Source organism: Eubalaena glacialis, chromosome 8, assembly GCF_028564815.1.
Source record: "Eubalaena glacialis isolate mEubGla1 chromosome 8, mEubGla1.1.hap2.+ XY, whole genome shotgun sequence".
Taxonomy (NCBI): Eukaryota; Metazoa; Chordata; class Mammalia; order Artiodactyla; family Balaenidae; genus Eubalaena; species Eubalaena glacialis.
Window position 1 is genome coordinate 112,959,404 of NC_083723.1, and position 21,807 is coordinate 112,981,210.

Sequence of the window (21,807 nt, forward strand, 5' to 3'; positions counted from 1 at the left end):
TCCAATGTTCATTGCAGCACTATTTACAATAGCCAAGACATGGAAGCAACCTAAATATCCATCGACAGAGGAATGGATAAAGTAGATGTGGTGTGTATATATGTATATATATATATACACACATACATACACACACATATACACACAATGGAATATTACTCAGCCATAAAAAAGAATGAAATAACGCCATTTGCAGCAACATGGATGGACCTAGAGATTATCATACTAAGTGAAGTAAGTCAGACAAAGACAAATATCATATGATATCACTTATATGTGGAATCTAGAAAGAAAATGACACAAATGAACTTATTTACAAAACAGAAACAGATTTACAGACTTCGAAAACAAACTTTTGGGCACCAAAGGGGAAACATGGCAAGGAGGGATAAATTAGGAGTTTCGGATTAACATACACACACTACTATATATAAAATAGATAATCAACAAGGACCTACTGTATAGCGCAGGGAACTCTACTCAATATTCTGTAATAACCTATATGGGAAAAGAATCCAAAAAAGAATAGATACATATATATGTATAAATGAATCACTTTGCTGTATACCTGAAACTAACACAACATTGTAAATCAACTATACTCCAATATAAAATAAAAAATTAAATTAAAAAAAGATACTTTCCTTTTCTTCAAGGAAGCTCTTCTAATGCTGGAAGATGTCAGTTCTCTCTCCTTTCTCTCATTAATACTCTTTTGCAACCCAGGTTATTTCACTCTTCCTTCTACTACAAAGTTCCCCACCCTGAACAAGTTAAGCACACTCTCCTGGGTCTTCCCTTTGCCAGTGTCCTTCCCAAAACGTGATGCCAAAATGAAGTGGAGAGAGTGAGCTAGATTTCTAACGCTTTTACTACATATTGATAATTTTGTGAAGTATATCAACTTACACTCCCACCAGCTGACAATGAGAATACCAATTTTGGTCTAACTAGCCAGCAGGTATTACCATTTTGTAAATCTTTAACAGGCACATGATGTTGACTTCTCATAGCTGTTTTAATTCGAGTGCCTTTGTTTATATTTTTCATACATATATTGGCCAGCGGTAGTTCTTTTGTGAATTGTCTGCTCTTGTCCTTTCTGGGTCCCCCCTGCCCCCTTTTAATTCATTACGCCCATGGCTGTGGCAAGTAAGTCCTTTCAATGCATTATCTCATCTAACCCTCAAAACAACATTCCTCCCACTTTACAGGTAAAGAAACTGAGCCTTCAGGAACTTACAATGAGGAAACACAGTTAGGTCTTCAGCTTCCTCACCGCTTTATGCCTTCACTTAATCCATGTTTTTTGGAGGAGAGACCTTCGTCCTCCAGACACTTTGTAAAGTGAGTTAAGAAAGCCAAGTATTTGGGATGAAATTATGAGGAAGATTCAAAAGAACACTAGAAATTTTCGTAATTCTATTACCTCCTTACATCTCCCTAATATTTCCTTTTTTTGTTACTTTTCCTGGCGTAGAGGTAATAGTGACCCAGTTAGAATCAATTAGTGGGTAGCAATGCTATTTACTGATACAAGGTTTAAGGCAGATGTAGGTACCTGTTCATATTTTTGCCAAGAGAGGTAACGTGTGGCTGACCCTAAAAGAGCGTCAGAAAAGGATCAAAGAGAGTAATCTGGAATTAAGGCAGAACGCCATAACAAACTACAGTCCATCAGTTGACAGCAGCATCAGTAGGTAATAGTTCAAAAGTATGTACGCAAGAAGGATTGGCTTTCATTTTTTCCATTTTATATTATCAAGACCAGTGTTTACACAATTAACTAAGATCCAAATGTTAATTCATCATTTATAACATTTTAGTCTAAACAGCTGAGCTTCTCTTGGTTTTGGTTAATTTAATCAAATTTCATGCAATTATACTTTAATCGAAAATACATATGCATAAAGTTGAAATGATATTTAAATCAACTGAATTTACAACCAGATTAAAAGAAATGCAAACAACGAAGTACAGATCTGAATCGGAAGCAAAATTAATTTAATCCTCCTCCATTTTTCTACCTTGAAGGTGGCCAACACCCAAAGGTCAGGAGTTCTCAGTGTCACATAGTCAGTGATAACACTGAGATTCAAATCCAAGTTTCCTGACTTTAAATTGAGAGCCTGTACAACTGAGTCTTTAAATGACATTTAACTATTCCCACCCTCACTCAAACAAACCCTGGTCCTCCAAACTCTCATAAAGTTTTCCAAACAAAACCTATAAACTAGGCATCAAAACACCTAATGCAATTTTAAAAATCTTGGCTCCCCAGCTTTGTGATTCCAGGCAGCCTAATAAAAGTCCCTTGGGGCTATATTCTTCTATAAACGTTGGCAGAAACTCAATTTCTTCCTTATTTGTTACTCATAGAAACATATTCATTCGCAATTCCTAGGTTCTACGTTTTGCCCCAAATCTCTCTTTCACGTTATAAACAAACATAACAAAAAAGAAAAAAATTATTAGGTCAATTATGATGCCCATTTCCCCAAAATAAGAAAGAATACAACTTTTCTTTCTTCTTTACTATTGTTAGCTTCCCATTAGTCTCTTTTTGAACCCATAATTTTTAACTGCACAGAAATTTTAAGTTCACTTTCTCAATACTAAAATGTAGTTCCTCCAACTTACAGCCTGGCAACCATGCTCTTTTCATGGAACACAAAGAGGATTTAACATTTAAACATTGTTCCAAATAGGGACAAAGCAAATTTTAAAAAGCTACACTCTGATGGAGTTGACTGTTGATCACTTATATAGTTTCTAGAATTTTCTCATCTGGAGCCTAGTCTGAATTATTTGTGAGCCTACACCCACCACCAGACGGGTGTTTGCACTCATCTCTACCTTCACCCACCAGTAATGTCGTCCACCACACACGCTCCCCTACGAAGGAGAGCCTTCTCCCACAGAGACCCTTCCTCCACCCACAGGTCTCTCCCCACAGGACACCGCTCCATGTGCAAGCATCCCCCTCATGCACACTCACCCTCTCCCCAACCCCCAAACGCACTAACAAAAACCAACACTGGTTATCATCACGAAGTAGCACATTATCCCAAGGTTCGACCTGCAGAATCAAGAAAAAAACCTAAAACCATTCAACTGACCCCTTAACAGCCATGCTAACTTGATAAACTGTCAACTGTCTCACAGGGACAGGCTCTTTCAAACCTCTCCTTGGAAATTCAGGCGTGGTGATCCCCGCTGCCTTCAGACTCAACTACCCGCAAGGCTCCCCCCAGGAAGGCCAGAGCACAGGGGTCCCGGGCGCACACTCACTGCAAATCTGACTTGGCAGTTCTCCTCCCCCAGGTAGCACAGGTCTCCCGAGACGTTGGTCTCCAGCCACAGGTGCTCTCCATTCACGGCATTTTCCTGGAAGGAAAAGACCCACCTGACTTCAGTTTTCTTTTCAGGCATAAAGGGATGGGTGGAGGGGGGCAGATCTCAAATTTAGATTTTGGATGCAAGAAAGTTAGTGAACCCAAATTGTCTAAACGCTTCTCATTTTACCCCTGAAAATACTGCTGAAATTGGTCCTACGAAAATTCTAGAAACGGGAAAAGGTATTTGGAAAAACTGTGAACAATAATTAAGATGTTAGGTCCAAAGATGTTTTTACCCATGGATGTGGTCATCTTTGAAATATGTAACAAATGAGGGGCAAACAAACCCTCAAGGTATTCAATCTGAGGCCTTATTCATCCAGGCCCGCTGCAGAGTTCATGACAATTGAGACCAAAATTCTATTAAAAGTTGACTCTCCTTAGCAAATTAGCTAAGGAGGAGAGTAGTATTAAAGTACTTTAAAGGCTGCTTGAAAATACATTTATATCAGTAATGGATAAATTATACTTCTAAACCAGGAGCTTCTTATAACTTAGTTTTAAGTTGCTGTGTAGTCAAAGCATAATAAATTACTAATTCAAACATTTTACCAGCTCAATAGGGCCTTCGTCCAATTGAATGATTTCCCTACTTCTAAATTCTTCAAATTGAATGATTTCCCTACTTCTAAAAATATTCACATACCTCCAGTGGCAAACAGAGAATAGCTGTAGGTTTGGAACCCTAAAAGTTTTCAGATCATGATGGATGAGAACAAGGTAAAAAATTAATTAATTAATTAAAAGGCATTTCTTTGCCAGGTATCCTAAAGAAATCAAGCTCCACAAACTAAAATATTCTACTACTGGGAACTTATCATCCAGATTTAACTTATAACCATTTATAGAATTAAATCTCTTTTCATTCTTTTATTATCTAATTCATTCAATAAACATTCCACACACCTGGTGCCAGGCACTGGGTTAGTGTGCAGTAAAATCTACCAGAGAACATGAAAACTAAACACATAATTATAGCAGCAAATACTATGGAAACTTACTACAGCAAAAATCCCACCAACTCTTTTAAAAAGTGAAGTATAAAATGTTGCAGTGGGGAAAAGGTCAAAAATCCTTGATAATACCAATCTAGGCAGGCCAAAAATTAAGTCCCGGTAGGCCAAGTAAGGTGGGCAGGAGCAGGCAAGCCCAGGGAGTCAGAGACTTGCAAGACATCAGTAACTCACTGGGCTGGCAGGTTTCATCCATGCTGGGCCAAGCCGATTGCCCCTGCACACTGGAGACCCTCTACGAGCACTCAGAGGCTTGCTGATAAGGATTCAGGCATGGCAGGACTGCTAGGATGAGCTAACCTCACTCCTGAGTGGGGATCTGATTAGAAAGCCCGACATTAGTAAGAGAAGAGGGAAAGAAAAAGGTGGAGGCTTCCGGCCACAGTGGATCGAGCACACTGGTTTTCAAATTTAACTGCTCATTACAATGACCTGATGAGTTCTGAAGAACACCTGGCTACCAGCCCATCCCCAGAAAGTGTGCTTTAACTAGTCTGAAGTTTTTAGCAAATATTTGCAGCTGTAAGAATGGAAATACCACTTACTGAAATTCAGGGAGAAGATTACAGTAAGAGCAGATTTAGGGAGTAAGTCAAGTTCAGGTTTTTGTTTTATTTTAGTTTCCATTGAGTTATAATTAACATTCAATATATTAGTTTCAGGTGTACAACACAGTGATTCTATATTTTTATACATTATGAAATGATCAGTGCAATGAGTTCAGTGTTGAGGATGTAAAATTCTGAGATGCTTATTAGAACTTCAAGTGGAGATGTCGAGAGGGCAGTTTTTTTATGAGTCTGAAGTTCAAAGAAGAGGTATGTACCGTATGAATAATTTGGGAGGCAACCGTTAATTGATGGCATCTAAAGCCATGAGAACTGAATGCAAAAACTTAAGGACTGAATGTGGATGGAAAGCTCTGAGTACTGAGCTGTGGAACATTCCAATACTTAGAGTTTGGGAATATAGGAAAGATCCAGCAAAGGGGACTGGGATGGAGTGGCCACTGGGGTACAAGGAAAACAAAAAAGAGTATAACGTTTCCAGGAAGAAAGTGCACCTAGAAGGTCTGTGTCAAAAGCTGAAGAATTGGCCATTGGATTTCGCCATGTGAACATGTGAAGTCACTGATGACCTTGGCAAAAGTACCAACAGCAGGATGAGAAGGAAGAAAGCCTGATGGAATTGGGTTCAAGAAATAATATTACTGACTCTAGTTTCAAAATGTGTATGAAACCCAATTGATTCTCACCACATCTACTGTTACCACCCAATCCTCCATCATCTCTGGCTTGTAATATTCCCAATAGCCCCCTAACTGGTGTCCCTGCTCTACTCTTGTCTCCCCATGGTCTGTTCTCCACAGAGCAACCAAAATAATTACCTTAAAATGTAAATCTAATCAGGGACTTCCCTGGTGGCGCCGTGGTTAAGAATCCACCTGCCAGTGCAGGGGACACGGGTTTGATCCCTGATCCGGGAAGATCCCACATGCCGTGGAGCAACTAAGCCCATGCACCACAACTACTGAGTCTGGGCTCTGGAGACCGCGAGCCACAACTACTAAGCCCGTGTGCCGCAGCTACTGAAGCCCACACGCCTAGAGCCCGTGCTCCGCGACAAGAGAAGCCACCACAATGAGAAACCCGCACACCGCAATGAAGAGTAGCCCCCGCTCGCCGCAACTAGAGAAAGCCCGCGCACAGCAACGAAGACCCAACGCAGCCAAACAAACAAACAAAAAAAGGTAAATCTAATCAAATTGCTAATCTGCTCATAACTCTTCAATGGCTATCTATGTACTCAGAAGAGTGCAAAGTCCTCACTTACCTCGTCCCTGGGAGCCCCTCTGACTTCCTCTCCTGTCTCTCCGCAATCTCGTTTCCCTGTCCAGCTACCTCATCTTCTCTCTCGCTCCCTCTCAGTCGCTGACCTGCCATTACACTGGTCTCGTATTTCCCAAGCAGACTAAGGAAGCTCTCATCTCAGGTCCATTGAATTTGCTGCTCCCTTGACTAAAAATTGCTTACACGAGACACCTGCACTGTGCATTTCTCATTTCATTTAGATCTCTGTTCAAATGTCCCCACATCAAAACTGTTGACCACATATTCTGTTTACTATATCCAAACTTCCTATTCTTCTTCATTCTGATGTATGTGGGTAATTTCTATTTACCTTTTGGTTACCAGATCAAGTGTTATTTTCTCAAAGAAGCCGTCACTGACCCCAAAATCGAAGACATTTTGTTAGTTACTCTCATAAAACCATGTTTCCTTCCCATCATTTATTCCAACTGGCAATTATTCATTCATTGGCATGATTATTTGATTCGCGTTTCCCTCTTATGCTAGATTCTAGGCTTCATATGGACATTAAATGTCCAGCACTTAACTTAGCACCTGGCAAATAGTAGGTGATAAATAAATTTGGGGAACTGAAAAGATGAGATTAAGAATCAGTGAATGAATCACATTCTTGTTATATGCAATCCCAAGGAGTAGAAAGGATAATTTTTTTTTTATTTGTCCATTAGTTTGGAGTCACAAACTGTGAGAAGTAAACATGGATGCCTAAGACACACGACGGTCTTTCAAAATCATGAAAGAAACAGAGGCATGCAAGGAAAACATGAAACATACCTTTTCTGAGACTACATTTTCCCCACGCCTCATCCTTTTCTTGTACATCTGTCTTGTCCGACGCATCAGAAGGAAGTAACCTTACCCAAAGAGAGGTCTGGCCTCTGCCCTCAACTATAGGAAGGTAATCTCTCTAAGTGCCTGGAATGTCTTGCCTGATAAGAGTATCTTTGTTTACCTGGGGACCTTGGGCCATGCCAAATATTCTAAAATAGCAGTGACTTATGGTGAAGCATATATCAGCTCATCCTCCAAAGGGGCAAGGGGCTAAAGTCAACCATGCAGGTGGTTAACCATGTCTACGTGACCAAGCTCCGACTAAAACTCTGGGTACCAAGTTTCAGATGAGCTTCCTTGGTTGGCAATATGCCATATGTATAGTTGCACCATGGTTGCTGGGAAAAGTTATCTCTGTCATAAATCCACTGGGAGAGGACAACTGGAAGCTCCTTGTGTCAAAATTTCCTGGACTTTGCACCATGTACCTCTTTCCTTGGCTGGTGTGAGTCTGTATCCTTTCACTATAATAGGCCATAAATGTGAGTATAGCAGCTTTCAGTAAATTCTGAGTCCTTCTAATGAATTATTGAACATGAGTGTGGTCTTGGGGATTCCGGAGCCTGCAAGTGAGGATGATCTTGGGAACTCCTGAATTCAGCTGGGTGGCATTCACACATGAATAGAACAATAAACTGTTGTGGTTTTCTTCTTACACTTCTGATAAATCCTTATCCAGTTCAAGAGTAATAAACATGAGCTTTGGAGTCAGATAGACTTGCTACCTACTAGCTCTATGACCTAGGGTCTCTCTAACTTCCCTAGACCTCAGTTTACTCACCACTAAAATTGTAATAATAAATGTACTTCCCTCACAAGATCACAATGATGTTTAAATGTGAAAATGAATAACGTTCAATGCCTTGCCCACAATGAGAAGTTAATAGGTGTTCAATATAGTTCTTTTTTTAAAAATGTATTTATTTATTTTTATTTTTGGCTGCATTGGGTCTTTGTTGCTGCGTGCGGGCTTTCTCTAGTCGTGGCGAGCGGGGGCTACTCTTCTTTGCAGTGTGCAGGCTTCTCGTTGCGATGGATTCTCTTGTTGCGGAGCATGGGCTCTAAGTGCATGGGCTTCAGTAGTTGTGGCATGTGGGCTCAGTAGTTGCAGCGCACGGGCTTAGTTGCTCTGCAGCATGTGGGATCTTCCCAGACCAGGGCTCGAACCCGTGTCCCCTGCATTGGCAGGTGGATTCTTGACCACTGCGCCACCAGGGAATTCCCTCAATATAGTTCTTATTATTATCGTTGTGGTTAGTCTCCAGTTTTCCTTCTTCCTTCCTAATCCATAGATGTTGGTATTATCCAACATCTATTTCTCTCCTGGGTCTTTGTAGTCAAGACTGCTAGCCATTCACCAAAATCATTTTTCTCTTTTTCCTGAACACACAGCTAGACCTTGTTACCCAGGCTCGCTTGTGATTGGATGTGGCCATGTGACCCAGTTCTAACCAATGGCACATGAGCAGGAGTGACATGTACTATTTTCAGACTTGGCCCATTAAAACCTCCCTCCCTTTTCCCATACTGGATACCTGGGAAGTTGGCCTTTGGGATGATTTTAGAAGGCTTCTAATGACGCTGTAAGAGCAACTGTCAGTCCAGGTCACTGAATAGCTATGGGGAACAGAGCTCACCCGCCACCCAACCTGAAACAGTCCTGGCCTGTTACACAAGTGAGAAATAAACTTCTCTTGTATTGAGCCATTACATGATTATTTTATTTATTGCAGCCTAGCCCACCCCAACTAATATAGGCCTCTTCTCTTTGCTCACAGCTTTGTCTGCATTTCCTTTCACTGTCTACATTTACCCGCAAGTTACCTACCATACACTGAACAGCCTGTCTAATCTCTGAGTCCTGGTTTCTTCTGCTCTGAATTCTACTTCTGACATTCTCTCTGATATTTCACACTGCTGTAAAATTAACTCCCCTAAAACATAGCTGTGATTATGCCTCTCTCTTGCTTAGGAGGCTAAAAAAAAAACCCTATTATTTATAAAACAAAATCTAAACTTAATCCCACATACTAGACCTTCCATTAATGGTACCAATCTGTCTTTCTTATTCACCTTCACACATTCTATTCTTTTGTCACTCTTCTCTAAATATAGTCATATTTTCCTTTTCTGTGCCATGTTTTTTTATTTATTCCATTCTCCACACCCAGGTACCTCTTTCTCTCTTCTTTACACATCCATCTTGAAATACCATCTCAAACAGTATATAACTCAGAGTATCCATCTGTGCCAGACAGAAAAAATAGTTCCATTTCAAAATGAAGATAACATTTCTTCTGTATTAGTGAGTGTTGAAACAAGTCTCTATAGATATACATAGATTTATATAGATCAACCTATCTATAGATAGATCTAGCTACCTAAGAGTAGAGACCCACCTATGTAGATACAGATAGGATTTCTTGCTCTCAAGTTCTACCTGAAGTCCTAGTAATAAATAGTTATAGGTAAAAAGATACAAGTTGTGGAGAGGGAGTGTTGTAGACTGAATGATACAGATAGAGTACACTGACACCAGAAGCAAATAATCTACACAAAATGAAGACATTTGCTTGTAAAAAATGTTTTGAAACAATAAGACAATCATAAATATGTATCAAATGTAAATATCCTTACAAATTCAGAAAGGGAAACAAAAATCTGGACTGTCTCCCTCTAAAAATCTTCAAGGTAATAATAGGTAAAATCTGTCTCAGATGGTTTAGATATGTTGTCCAGTAAGCGTATGGCAACTGAGCACCTGAAATGTGATTAGCACTAATTGAGATGTGCTGTCAGTGTAAAATTCACAGCAGATTTTGAAGACTGACTTAGTCTGAAAAAATAATGTGAACCATCTCACTGATCATTTCTATATTGACTATGTGTTGAAACAGCAATATTTTTATATATTTGGTTAAACAAAATATAATATTAAAATTAATTTTACCTATGTCTTTTCACTTCTTAATGTGGCCACTAAAAATTAGGCTTTCTTTATGGCTCATATATATTTCTGTTCAACAGTGTTAGTTTAGATAATCGCTTACTAAGAGGCAAAAGATTAGACCTAGGTACTTCTCACTGACCTGTGAAGTTGTAAGAGTCTATGATTTCTCCCAGCAGCCAATGTGATTTAATTTAAAATTCTCACAATTTTAGAAAATAGAAGATTAGTGAGGGTGCATGAAAACATGCTAGATCTGTCCCACTATTAACATGGCTGACCAGGTCAGGACCTTTTCTAATTTATAGTCGGTTATCTCCTCCTGCTCTGCTTAGCAACCTGATATCTTGATTAAATGGACAATGCTTTTTGAAATGAGGATGGAAGTGGAGAAAGATATCGGGGTGTGAGTCATTACTGGTGATGACACCCAAACCTGAAGTTAAAGAGCAAAGGCCAAGAGCTTGTAAGGAAGGCACAGGTCTGCTTGGACCTGCCATCTGAAACAAGACTAAAATGAGAGCATGCACATGTGCATACAGATACACACACACACACACACACACACACACACACACACACCTGCCTCCTCCTGCCTTTACATTCAAGGTTTCCAAAGATAAAATGACCTAGTTTCATAACCCCGTTTAAACCAATCCCACATGAAGACTCTGTTTCCCTAATCTTGTCTCTGAACCAAACAGTGAGGCAGTGAACCCACTGTGCTATGTTGTTTTGTTTTTTTTTTAAAGAAGCCATCCGTGCTTGACTTTTTTTTTTTTAAATTTATTTTTGGCTGTGTTGGGTCTTCGTTTCTGTGCAAGGGCTTTCTCCAGTTGTGGCAAGAGGGGGCCACTCTTCATCGCGGTGCCTGGGTCTCTCACTATCGTGGCCTCCCTTGTTGCGGAGCACAGGCTCCAGCCGCGCAGGCTCAGTAGTTGTGGCCCACGGGCCCAGCTGCTCCGCGGCATGTGGGATCTTCCCAGACCAGGGCTCGAACCCGTGTCCCCTGCATCGGCAGGCAGATTCGCAACCACTGCGCCACCAGGGAAGCCCCCTGTGCTATGTTTTACCTGTCCAGAAGAAAGCACTCCTTTTCTTAGCATCGTCAACCAGAGGAAAGGAAAGGTGGTCTGGATTTAGGATCTGGGTTTGTTTGTGTTGAGGCTCTGTTTTCCACAGCCCTCAGCCTTGGAGGAAATTTTCCAATGAGGAAGGCAAAAATGAATTGAAATCAAGGATGCTATGTTGAAAACCAACATGCTTTTTAAGAAGGATCTTGGTGGCTTTTCTACCATTGCTTTGAGAGTTGTTTAGGCAGTGTAATGGGCAAAAGCAAATTACAGAACAGAGGACACAGAGTGAAGACCCACATCCTATGTTCTCTGCTCTAACACTAAAAACAGGGAAGAAATCTCCACGTCCAAATTAAGTCTCCATTGCATGGGAGGCATGTGACATTTAAGAAAAGACACACATTATCTGTGCAACAGACTCACTTTGAAGTGGGCTAACTCGCTCTAAACTGGAAGCTTGGATTCCAGCCCAGGAGATGAGACTATTTTTCCTTTTTGAGCATTACTCCCTTCCTTTCTAGCAATTTAGCTTGTTTTCCCAAAAACTGGCTTGGCTGACGTTCATGGCATGGTGTCAAAGGGAGCAGCCCCTGTAGGTTGTCACCATGAAAGGGGAGAGAGGATACCATTGGGAGGAATGGGAAGATCAAAAACTGTGTGTGCTTTAAGTCTTAACACAATGCACTAGATTAGGAAGGAAATTTAAAAAGAGTTACTTGGGACTCAATAGCATAAATCCATTTATGTTTCAAACAGGTTTTTGACTTGTGTCTACCAAAGCCTTTCAGGAACTGGAGATAATCTGAGTGCCCATCAACTGCCAGCGAAATGTCCCTTTCTTGCTGATTGAGCAAAAAAGCTGTAATCAATTCATAACTGACATCTACTAGACAGCTACTAGGCCTACGATACTGTGCTGTCCACTGTGAAGAAGATAAAAGAAGCAGAAGACGTGCTCCTCCCTTCAAAGTGCCTGAAATCTAAATAGGACCTAGAATAAGAAAGTCAACTAAAAAACACGAATTTGGCTCTAAGACATGCACTACGGTTAGAGGTTTTATGAGGGGTCAAAACAGAAAGTGAATAAAATAAACAGAACCAGTTCAACCAAAAAAATGAGCATAGCCTGGCTGAGAGCAGGAGTGAAGTCTCTGTAGCAAAGAGCCATTTTCACCTTGGGTGAAACTGACTGTCCACTGTAGTCAGTAGAAAACCCAGGCTCTGTACTGAGGTCTGATCTGGCTACTCCCCATCATTAAGGCTACCATCCCTGACATGCATGGAGGGGAGGGCCTGTGAGCAAAGGTCAGCAAAGAGTCATCAAGGAAATGACACTGTGTGGGGCAGAGAATCCCATAAGTCAAAATAAACCATTTGAGTAAATCACAGCAAAAGAGAAGTTTCTGGACTTCAAGGAACAGACTAAAAAGAAGACAGAGATAGTATATATCACTAAGTAGGGAAATGAAAATGGAGTACTTCAAGGAAATTATTAAGTTCACACAACCAGAGCATAAACTGACTCCTGCAATAGTCCTCCCCCAGCCAAAACACACAGGTGCCTACAGCGCAGGCTCACCTGGGTCTCAGGCCCCCCACAAGCAGGCCACTCCTCAAAGCCCTTTGCCGGAGGATGTTTAAGAAACAATTGTGCCCCTTCTGCAGACTTTGGTACATACTAGAGTCAAAACGGGGCCCTCTAGGTATTCTACAATAAGTAGAAACTTGGGACTAAGATCCAAGTTCCAGGTTCACCCTTATTTATCTTCAACTTCAGATGCACCATAAACAGCTTTTGCATCTGTTTTCTCACTGGTGAAATGAGGAGAGGGGAGGTGACATAAGTCAGGGGGTCATAGTACTATAGGCCTTTGAGACGACCCTCAACCCCTGAGCCAAGAGGTGATGGAGCAAAGAGAATCTCTACCCGAGAGTCAAGGGGGCAGAACACAGAACAAGGCAACTCTCCGCAGCCCTTCTCCACCCCTGTTATGCCAGAAGCATCTCTTAGCACTACTGAGGCCCCTTACCTCATCAAAGGCAAGAAATGAAAGTTCCTCCTTTTTTACCTTAATTTTTAAATTTCTGCCACCCTTCTCATATGGGAGACTCTTAAGAGGCTCCAAGCCAAATCAGTGCTCAATAAATAGTAACAGTAAATAAGTAAAGATTGATCATTTTAGGGGCTTCCCTGGTGGCACAGTGGTTAAGAATCCGCCTGCCAATACAGGGGACACGGGTTCGAGCCCTGGTCCTGGAAGATCCCACATGCCGCGGAGCAACTAAGCCCGTGCGCCACAACTACTGAGCCTGCGCTCTAGAGACTGCGAGCCACAACTACTGAGCCCGTGTGCCACAACTACTGAAGTCCGCGTGCCTAGAGCCCGTGCTCTGCAACAAGAAGCCACTGCAGTGAGAAGCCCGCGCACCGCAACGAAGAGTAGCGCCCGCTCGCCGCAACTAGAGAAAGCCCACGTGCAGCAACGAAGACCCAACACAGCCAAAAATTAAAAAAAGATTTTTTGAAAGATTGATCATTTTAATGCATTTAGTCCAGAAAAGTGGGCTGATAGAAGGAGAGCAGTGGTCACGCTGCTTTTTTGTAGAGAAGCAGACAAGGGGGTAGAATAAAGAGAATGGTAGTAGGTCAAGCCAGAGGACTAGTCTTATACTTTAAACAGAACAAAGAAAACACTGGTTTAGCTTCTTGAACAAGCAGGCAAACTAAAGTAACATAAATGAACTTGGCGTAAAGCACTTAGGTTAGGAAAAGCCAAAAATTTAGAAGCAAGGGCAAGTCTCAGCAAAAAAAAAAAGTCATTGAAATGTTTTTAACAATCTGCTTCTTCCTCTCTTCTGAGAAAAATCTTTTACTTTTACATGATTGTCTTAAGGAAGTATCGGGCTGCCTTCTGTTTGCTAACAGCAATATTAGCCCACAATTACAGGTTTTTTTTCAGAGTCACATCTTACAACTCCTTCCACATCAGATCTCTAAATAAGCCCTGAGATGGAGTGTCTTCAGAGAAGGCTTTCCATTTTACCTCCACTGTTAAACATCCCCAAAGTGTTTCCTGCCACCATGATAATTCATCAGGCCATCAAGACACGGTAGCCATAAGCAAAGGGGCTGAAGGATTAAAGATCAGCTATGCGCCCCGGCTGTACTTCCTATTTGCTCTTCCTGAACTGTGTACTGCAGTTCACCCACCACTAGCCAAAAATACCACTGTGATGAAATATTAGAGTATACACCTCTCTACAGGAATCAGAAAAATAATACCTTCTAGTCAAGCTTTGGCTCAGGAAGGAAAATTCTTTCTAAGAGCATTTTCTGGTAAGTCTTTCCAACATCAAATGGGGATGGAGCGTCCTTCCTCACAACCCCAGTGACGCTCTCTGTACCCCTCTACTCTAGCTGTCGCTGCCCTGTATTTTAGCTGTCAATGTCTCTTCTGCCCATGGCATTCTAAGCTTCTTGAAGGCAGAAACCATATCTTCCTCACCTCAGAATCCTAAGGAACTAACACAGGTTCTAGAACAAAGCAGGTACTCAACACATGGTGATCAATCAACCAATTCGTCAATTACTTTATTTCTGAATAGAAAACCTGCAGGCTGTACTGTTTACAAAGAACTTTCACGCTCATTGCCCCATTTGATCTTAACAACAGCCCTGAAGTCCCCCTTAGGGAGGGGTCACCATTGTCCCCCTCTACCGATGAGGACCCTGAGGCTAAAAGAAATCAAGTGACTTGACTAATGTCACAAAAGGGGCAGAGAAATGATTTAATGGATGTTTCTATCTAAATGATATAAACACTTTCTCATTAGAATCTTGCATCTCAGATAGGATCCTACTACTTTGGATCAGAGGATTTGGAACACCATGGCTATTAAACTAACTTTTTGGGGTCCCTGTAACACACTGTCATCATTGGCCCATGCATATCCCTTTTTTATTTAATTTACCTGTTTGTTTATATATTTAATTCTTTTTTAATTATGTAAGCACTACTATAAATATATTCTACACTCTCTTATGGTTTAAGAGTTTATTAAATAACTGTCCTGGAATAAAGGGAAATTCGAGGAGAGGAACAGTCTTCCTGAACACCAACTCAACGTACACAGGCGCTACTGGAGCACCCTCGGACTCCATCAAGGAAGAAGTTGCATTTCAATTAAATTCAGTCTTTTGCCAGGTACTTCATACATTGCATACATTGGTATGTGTCCAGAGTATAAAATAAGGATGTTAGTAAGTGTGTTCTTGGGAAAGAGGGAGAAATATTATAGTATTAAAGGATATTAAATCATAGCCTATATGCTAAAAATAAAATTGAGTTTAAAAATTCCTCTCCTTTCCCCCACCTTGCCATAGTCTTTCTTATGGGAGGAAAAGAACACGGATTATCCCCTCTGTTCAACTCAACCAGAAATGCTAAACAAGATTCATTGTTAAGACCAGACTGGCAGAATCTCAGAGCAGCCCTCCTCTAGCTTCATACTGTTTCTTACATTCCTTCAGAAAGGGACAAGGCCTTTCAGTCCACAGTTAGAAGTGTCTTCAACCAAGAACTTGACTCACCGAAGACTCTCAATAAAAGAAATTCAGATGGCAATCTTCAAGGTAACAGTTTTTGTAGATGTCTTTTTGGTAAAACATTAAAATCAGCTAATATACAGCAGATGCAAACTATTATATATAGAATGGATAAATAACAAGTTCCTACTGTATAGTGCAGGGAACTATATTCAATATTCTGTGATAAGCCATAATGGAAAAGAATATGAAAAAGAATGTATATATATGCATAATGGAATCACTTTGCTGTACAGTAGAAATTAACATGACACTGTAAATCAAGTATACTTCAATAAAATAAATTTTTTTTAAAAACCAGCTAATATACCCACCCCGCTGATATGAGACCCATCTACCTTTGGGTTAGGGGAGGAAGTATAGCAAACAGGAGGACATGGAGTGCCTGGAATGTAAAGTGAGGTCATCCTCTCGCAGGAAAAGAATAAAAAAAAGAAAAAGAAAAAAAAGGACCGAAAAAGAAAAAGCAGCTTGAGCTAAGGAAATCAAACTTGGACTTTGTGATGTCGCTAAGAGTAAACTCTATTCATCATCAACTTGGCAGGGACCAATAAAGCATGTACACAGAGGTACTTTTTATCTCACAGCTGCAAACCCAGGCAATAGTGCTTCAAAGGATTCATGAAGTTTTTATTTTAGTTTTCAATACGTCTGACTTCATATAAAGGAGCTATGTTCTTAGGAATCTGGAAATGGAGCCAGGGCTTAGATACCCAAAGATGGATCAGTGAACAATATTGAAAATTATTAAGTCTTGTTGGTAGCTACAGGAATCGTGAGGATGAGAGAGACACACATGCAATGGAATGATATTGAAATGAAACAACCGACACCTACACTCCAGTCCAGAGTCGCTCTGGGCTCCTTCGCTGGCCCGTTTGCCACAGGAAGGCTGAGGGGATGTGCAGAAGCCAGGTGCTGCAGGCCCGCCCGGGAGATTGCTTTCCTGCAGCAAGAAGAAACACAAAGAAAAACCAACATCAGAAGGTAATACAGAGCTAAACAGTTCCCGTGGGGTAGAGACAATGCCTGACTTAGTCTTCCACATGTGAAGACCTTTGCAAATGTACTGGAATATATCTCTCTAAAGTGCATGGTGAAGACAGAGGGTGGCAGGTCTCAAAAGACAGGGAGATTGAGGGGACCACCTTAGGGTGATATCGCTTCAGGACCAGACATTAAAATGTGAGCCCCTATTCAAGGCAGAGGGCGGAATGCAGGTCTCTGTGTTTACAGAAAAGGACCTAAGGCTGGGGTGGTCCCAATTCTTAGACAATTTTAAAGCTGCCAGAGACTAAGCAAGAAAAGCAGGCTCATGAGGTTTTCAATTGAAGTTCCTCCATTTCCCATCAAAGAGCTCTCCAAGCTGGCTCCCACCCCAAATTCAGTCTTACGCATCTCAAGAACCTCCTTCCTTACCCTTGCAGAGGAATTCTACACATGGCCTGAGGCTCTACATGGGAAAAGACCCATTTGCGTCCTAGAAATTGCACACGCTGAAAGACCAATATCTTACCAAGGTCCGTGGTAAGAAAAATCCAAAACACATTGGTTGGATTTTAGGTTTGTTGAGTGTAACGTAACAGAATTTGGGTCAGAAAGGAGCGAATGAATCAGGAGAGGTTGAGAAAGTCAGACCTGACGCTGGTCTGCAAAGATAAGAAATAAGAGAAGCTGCTGTAGCAAGCAAACATGACTGTTGCTGAGCAAAGGGAAGGGAGGAGATAAGAGCCTAGTGGAGAAAATGAGGACAGCAAGATAAAGGAAGAAAGCAGGGCTCACCCACGGAGAGCTTGTGGTATCATCATGAATAATAGAAGTCCAATTTCTGAAGAGCTCCATCAAAGATGTCAGACAATGGTCTCAAGTTTAAACAGGAGTGCTGATTTGTGGATTAACTAAGTGGCTCCCTGGACGCGAGAGGAGCGTTCCTCTCCGGGAGTGTCCACGTGTGCTCTGAGAATGACCTGAGCTAGAATCAGGCGGGCCTTTGTGATGCTGCAGCTCTGAGTCCTGAGTGGGTCTGAGCGGGCTGTGGGGGGCAGAAATCTGCACTTACACATGCTTCCCAGGTGCTTCCTTCTGTCGCTAAAGTCTTCACACTGCTCTACGGGAGTGCAAAAAGATTTTAATCTAAAACGGAACCAGAGGATATGAAATGGAGAGTCTCACACATGTGCCCTCAGGCAAACGAAACATAAGAACTAAGAGATTGATTTCCAGTAAATGCCTGATTTACAGGAGACAGAAATTTATCCCTCAAACAATGAACATTCGTCAAGAATCTCTCCCCATCCTCAAACCAATGAACTTGCTGCTTGGATTCTGGTTGGACTCTCCCCTCTTTGCTCTCTTTGACCATAAGAACAGTTCGTCCCAAACTATCAACAGATTCGCCCATAGCTTACTATACTTTGCGTGTCCCACATTGCCCTTCCTCTGCTATTCCCGCATAAACTCAATTTCTGGTCATTTGAGCTTGCTTCAGTTTACTTCTTTATTTAGGTTGACAGAGCAAGAGAGGGGGCACTAACTACCCCAGGCCTATCAAGGGGGAGCCTGAAGGAAAGGACCAGCCACTTCATTACCTACTTTACTTGCATTAGCTCTCTGCAGCCTGTCTCATAGGATGTAAACACTGCAGTAAGAACCTGCCATCTCTGACACTACACCTGCAGAAGCACCAAGTCCCCAGGGAGGCCCAGATGCTCATACAGAGGAACAAGGCTACACACAGACAGTGAGATGGGGAGAGGAAGGCAGTGATGGCCAAATATATGGTGAATCCCATCATAACCCAGCAGAATCCAAGCTTTGTTGGACTCTAGAAGACAGATGATCTCCCTGTACTGTTCACTGATCTTGGCAAATTCCACCCATTCATGCAATTTGTAAAGGTGAGCAAGATGAACAGCGGAACCAAAACCCAAGGAAAGGCTGCGTAGAATCCAGAAAGGAATCCAGGATGGTATAGCCAGTAACCAAGGATCAAGTATGTCTGAGAGTTCAGCAAGTGTCCAGCCTTCTTCTTCTTCCCTTTCCCCTTCCCCTTCGCTTCTTCTTTCTTCTTCTGCCTCTCAGTCCAATGTATATTCCATTTTGTTGAGCCATAAGGAAAGAACACTGGAAGATTCTTCTTCTCCTCCTTCTCCTTCTTCTTTTTACCTCTCTTTCTCTACACAGGAAGTCCCAGAAACACTGGCTAGGTCTTCAGTAGCTGGAAGTGATCATATCAAGCTTGCCAGTAGCCTATATTCAGAAGCTCCCAGTACCGGGCAGCAAGGCGATGTACTTGCTTTATATAATCCCACAAAGAGTCATTACAGGCTATGTAGGCCTTTAATGAAGACAGTCTGATGACACAATATTTTTTTCCCTCACTTTCATCAAGGCAAATAATTAACAACATCAATTTTGGTCCCTCACTCCAAAGTATATTCCATTTTCTTGAGCCAAAGGAAAGAACACCGCAAGATTCTTATATGGTGAGCCTTCATCCCCCAGGTATTTTTTTCTCCACCTGAGTTCAAAGAACTTCTTTAGCATTTTTCATTAGTACTTTTTTCTGGCTTTGAAGAATCCTGTATGGTGATTCTGAGTCACAGTTTTTATCACAAGAAAGCCAGATCTCTGTGGAGTCTGAATCTACAGGTTCCACTTTTGATTTCCTAACAGACACCACAACCTAAATTTAAGTGTTCTAGCAAAAAAAAATACCAAATGGTGCCTAAGCACAAAGCCTTAGAACAGCTGAAGAATTCCTACATCTTAGGTGAATGAGAAAAACATAAATCCTTCATTTTTTCATGAACAGCCACAGAGAGTTGTGATCAGAAAAAAGAAAGAAGAGAGGAAATAAAATTCTGTTGTCACAGTAGAAACCACAGGAAAAATGAGTTTAACTCATCACAAGTTGGAGACTGACCACCAAAACCTGATTACTCTTGCTAATGAGGACTGCCAGCAAATTGCTCAAAGAATCAAATTAGGATGTAAGGGATATATTTGTCTCTAGAAGAGCAATGTGGCTATAAGATAAGAGACATACTAACTAACATTTAACCCTGGATAAGCCCTGCAATGAAATTACAGTCAAATCATACTCTCTCCCAGCCTGTGAATAGAAACGATTAAGTAAGGGCTTTTGTTGATTATTTATTCCTCATTGTGGACGCAAATTTAAGGCTGGTTTTTTTTGTAACATTAATAGAAGAAAATTGTATATCTACCACACATAGAAACATTAATTGGGGGGAAATAAATAAGAAACATCAAAGTGGCTGCCAGTTTGTAACTGTAAATGGGCCTCACGAAAGGACATTACATAAGAAAGAGAACAGGAAAAATACATAGAGGTACTACAGGGGGTGGGAAGTAACTTCTGATTATAGCTTTCCATTCTTCTAAATAACCGTGGGAGATAACTCTTTTTTTTTCCAATAATTCATACACGTATACACATTTTGTTCCAAAATAAGAAAGCAATTTCATTATTTCTCAGACCTCAAATAAAATTAGGATAAGTTATTTTTCTATTTGGATTCATCCTGGCTGCAAAAGACAACATTTAAGAGTCTGGTAGAATTTGATGTGTGTTGGGGTGGTGGTTATGCTGCAATGTGTTCCAATAAAAAAATCAATGGGTTGTCAACTTCTCATTGGGGTGTCATTCTTTCCTCCTGCTCAGAATCCTCCCGAACCCACAGTCAGTAAAACCGTGAAATGCCAACGATTCCTTCTATTAATTTTACAACACTTTGTCGGAGGATGACTATAATGGCAAAAAAAAAGTCTGTGAAAAAGAGAAGCATGATCATAACGGTGAAATAGACATTAAAAGAAAATGTTCTAAAACGGAGTTTCAGGTGCACAAAGTCACAGTTAATGTCAATTACCTGCCATGAGAGACCTTGAACATATTTAAAGTACGAAAGCCATCATACATTTTAAATAGCGTTCTATTATTACCTTCACTTCATTCAGTAAGACTATAAACTCCTAAAGGACAGGGCTCAATTCATCTACTAATCTTATTATGTTCTAGCCCAGGGGTAGACACAGCGTATATTCAATGAATGCTTTCTGAGTTAATGAGTGAACTTGACCAAGAAGCTAAGCAAAACAGCTTGCTGATTAGATCAAGGGTTGAGAAATCTGATTAGGATGATTTGAATTATATCCTAGGCCTTGCATTTCAGTGATATTCTTTCCCGAGAGAGCCAGAAATCCCTCAAAGCAGCTCTTTAAAGATAAAGGCAAAGAGAGGTAGAATCCAGTGTTGAGAAGCCTGAAAGAACTCAAAACGGCTTTGTGATCAACATTAAAATGGAATCTTTTGCTACAATATTTGTAAAGGGCATATGATACTGTTAATATTTTGGTAATGTATTTATCAAAAGAAACATGCAGCATGTACTCTTCATAAAGAGAATCTTTTTTTAATTTATGGGAAAACACATAAGTAAGTGGTTATTTAGCCAGGATACTCTCTAATTATCCATTTTGCAAATTTCTCTCAATTCAGTTTGGTTCTCCTCTTATTCCAGGTTGATGTGGCTCCCATAATCAATCCATCTCCATCTTTCCAACTCCCTCTCCTAGGGATGCTACCTGTGGGAATAGAATGAGGAGCCCGCCTGCTGGGAGGAGAAGCTCCAGCGAGTCAGGAGATCCCCTAAGCCATGAAGTCTCTTAAAACAAGCAACTTTCACAGTAAAGATTGGTGAACTCATCTCCTTGCTCTAGAACAGGAACCAGCTGCCTCAAAAGTTACTCTGTACCTTGGTTTAATTCCCCAAGTGCCTCAAGCAAGATCTTACTTATGGTGCATGTTGGTGTTTTCCCCCCGATTCATTGGCATTAACTTTGCCTATATTCAGAGCAGCCCACAATGCTTCTAGGCTGATCCAGACAAGCTGCCTGCCATGCTAAGGAGAGTCTACTCAATAAAAAATTGTCTCACGCGCCACACAAATTCCAAATATCCCACCATAGATTTATGTAGAGGAACAAACCTTGTGTAATTATTTGAGCCTAAATCTTAATTCATTTTACATATGAACACA

General features: G+C 41.0%; 1 protein-coding gene across 1 annotated transcript in view; it reads right to left on the bottom strand.

Moving 5' to 3' along the window:
- Positions 1 to 21,807, bottom strand: part of DGKI (diacylglycerol kinase iota) — a 452,274-nt gene that overhangs the window by 268,456 nt on the left and 162,011 nt on the right. The window contains exons 2-3 of the mRNA XM_061198082.1: positions 16,580 to 16,688; positions 3,292 to 3,387 (exon numbers count right to left, since the gene is read on the bottom strand). Coding sequence (XP_061054065.1) covers positions 3,292 to 3,387; positions 16,580 to 16,688 — 205 coding nt within the window. The remainder of the gene's footprint in view (positions 1 to 3,291; positions 3,388 to 16,579; positions 16,689 to 21,807) is intronic.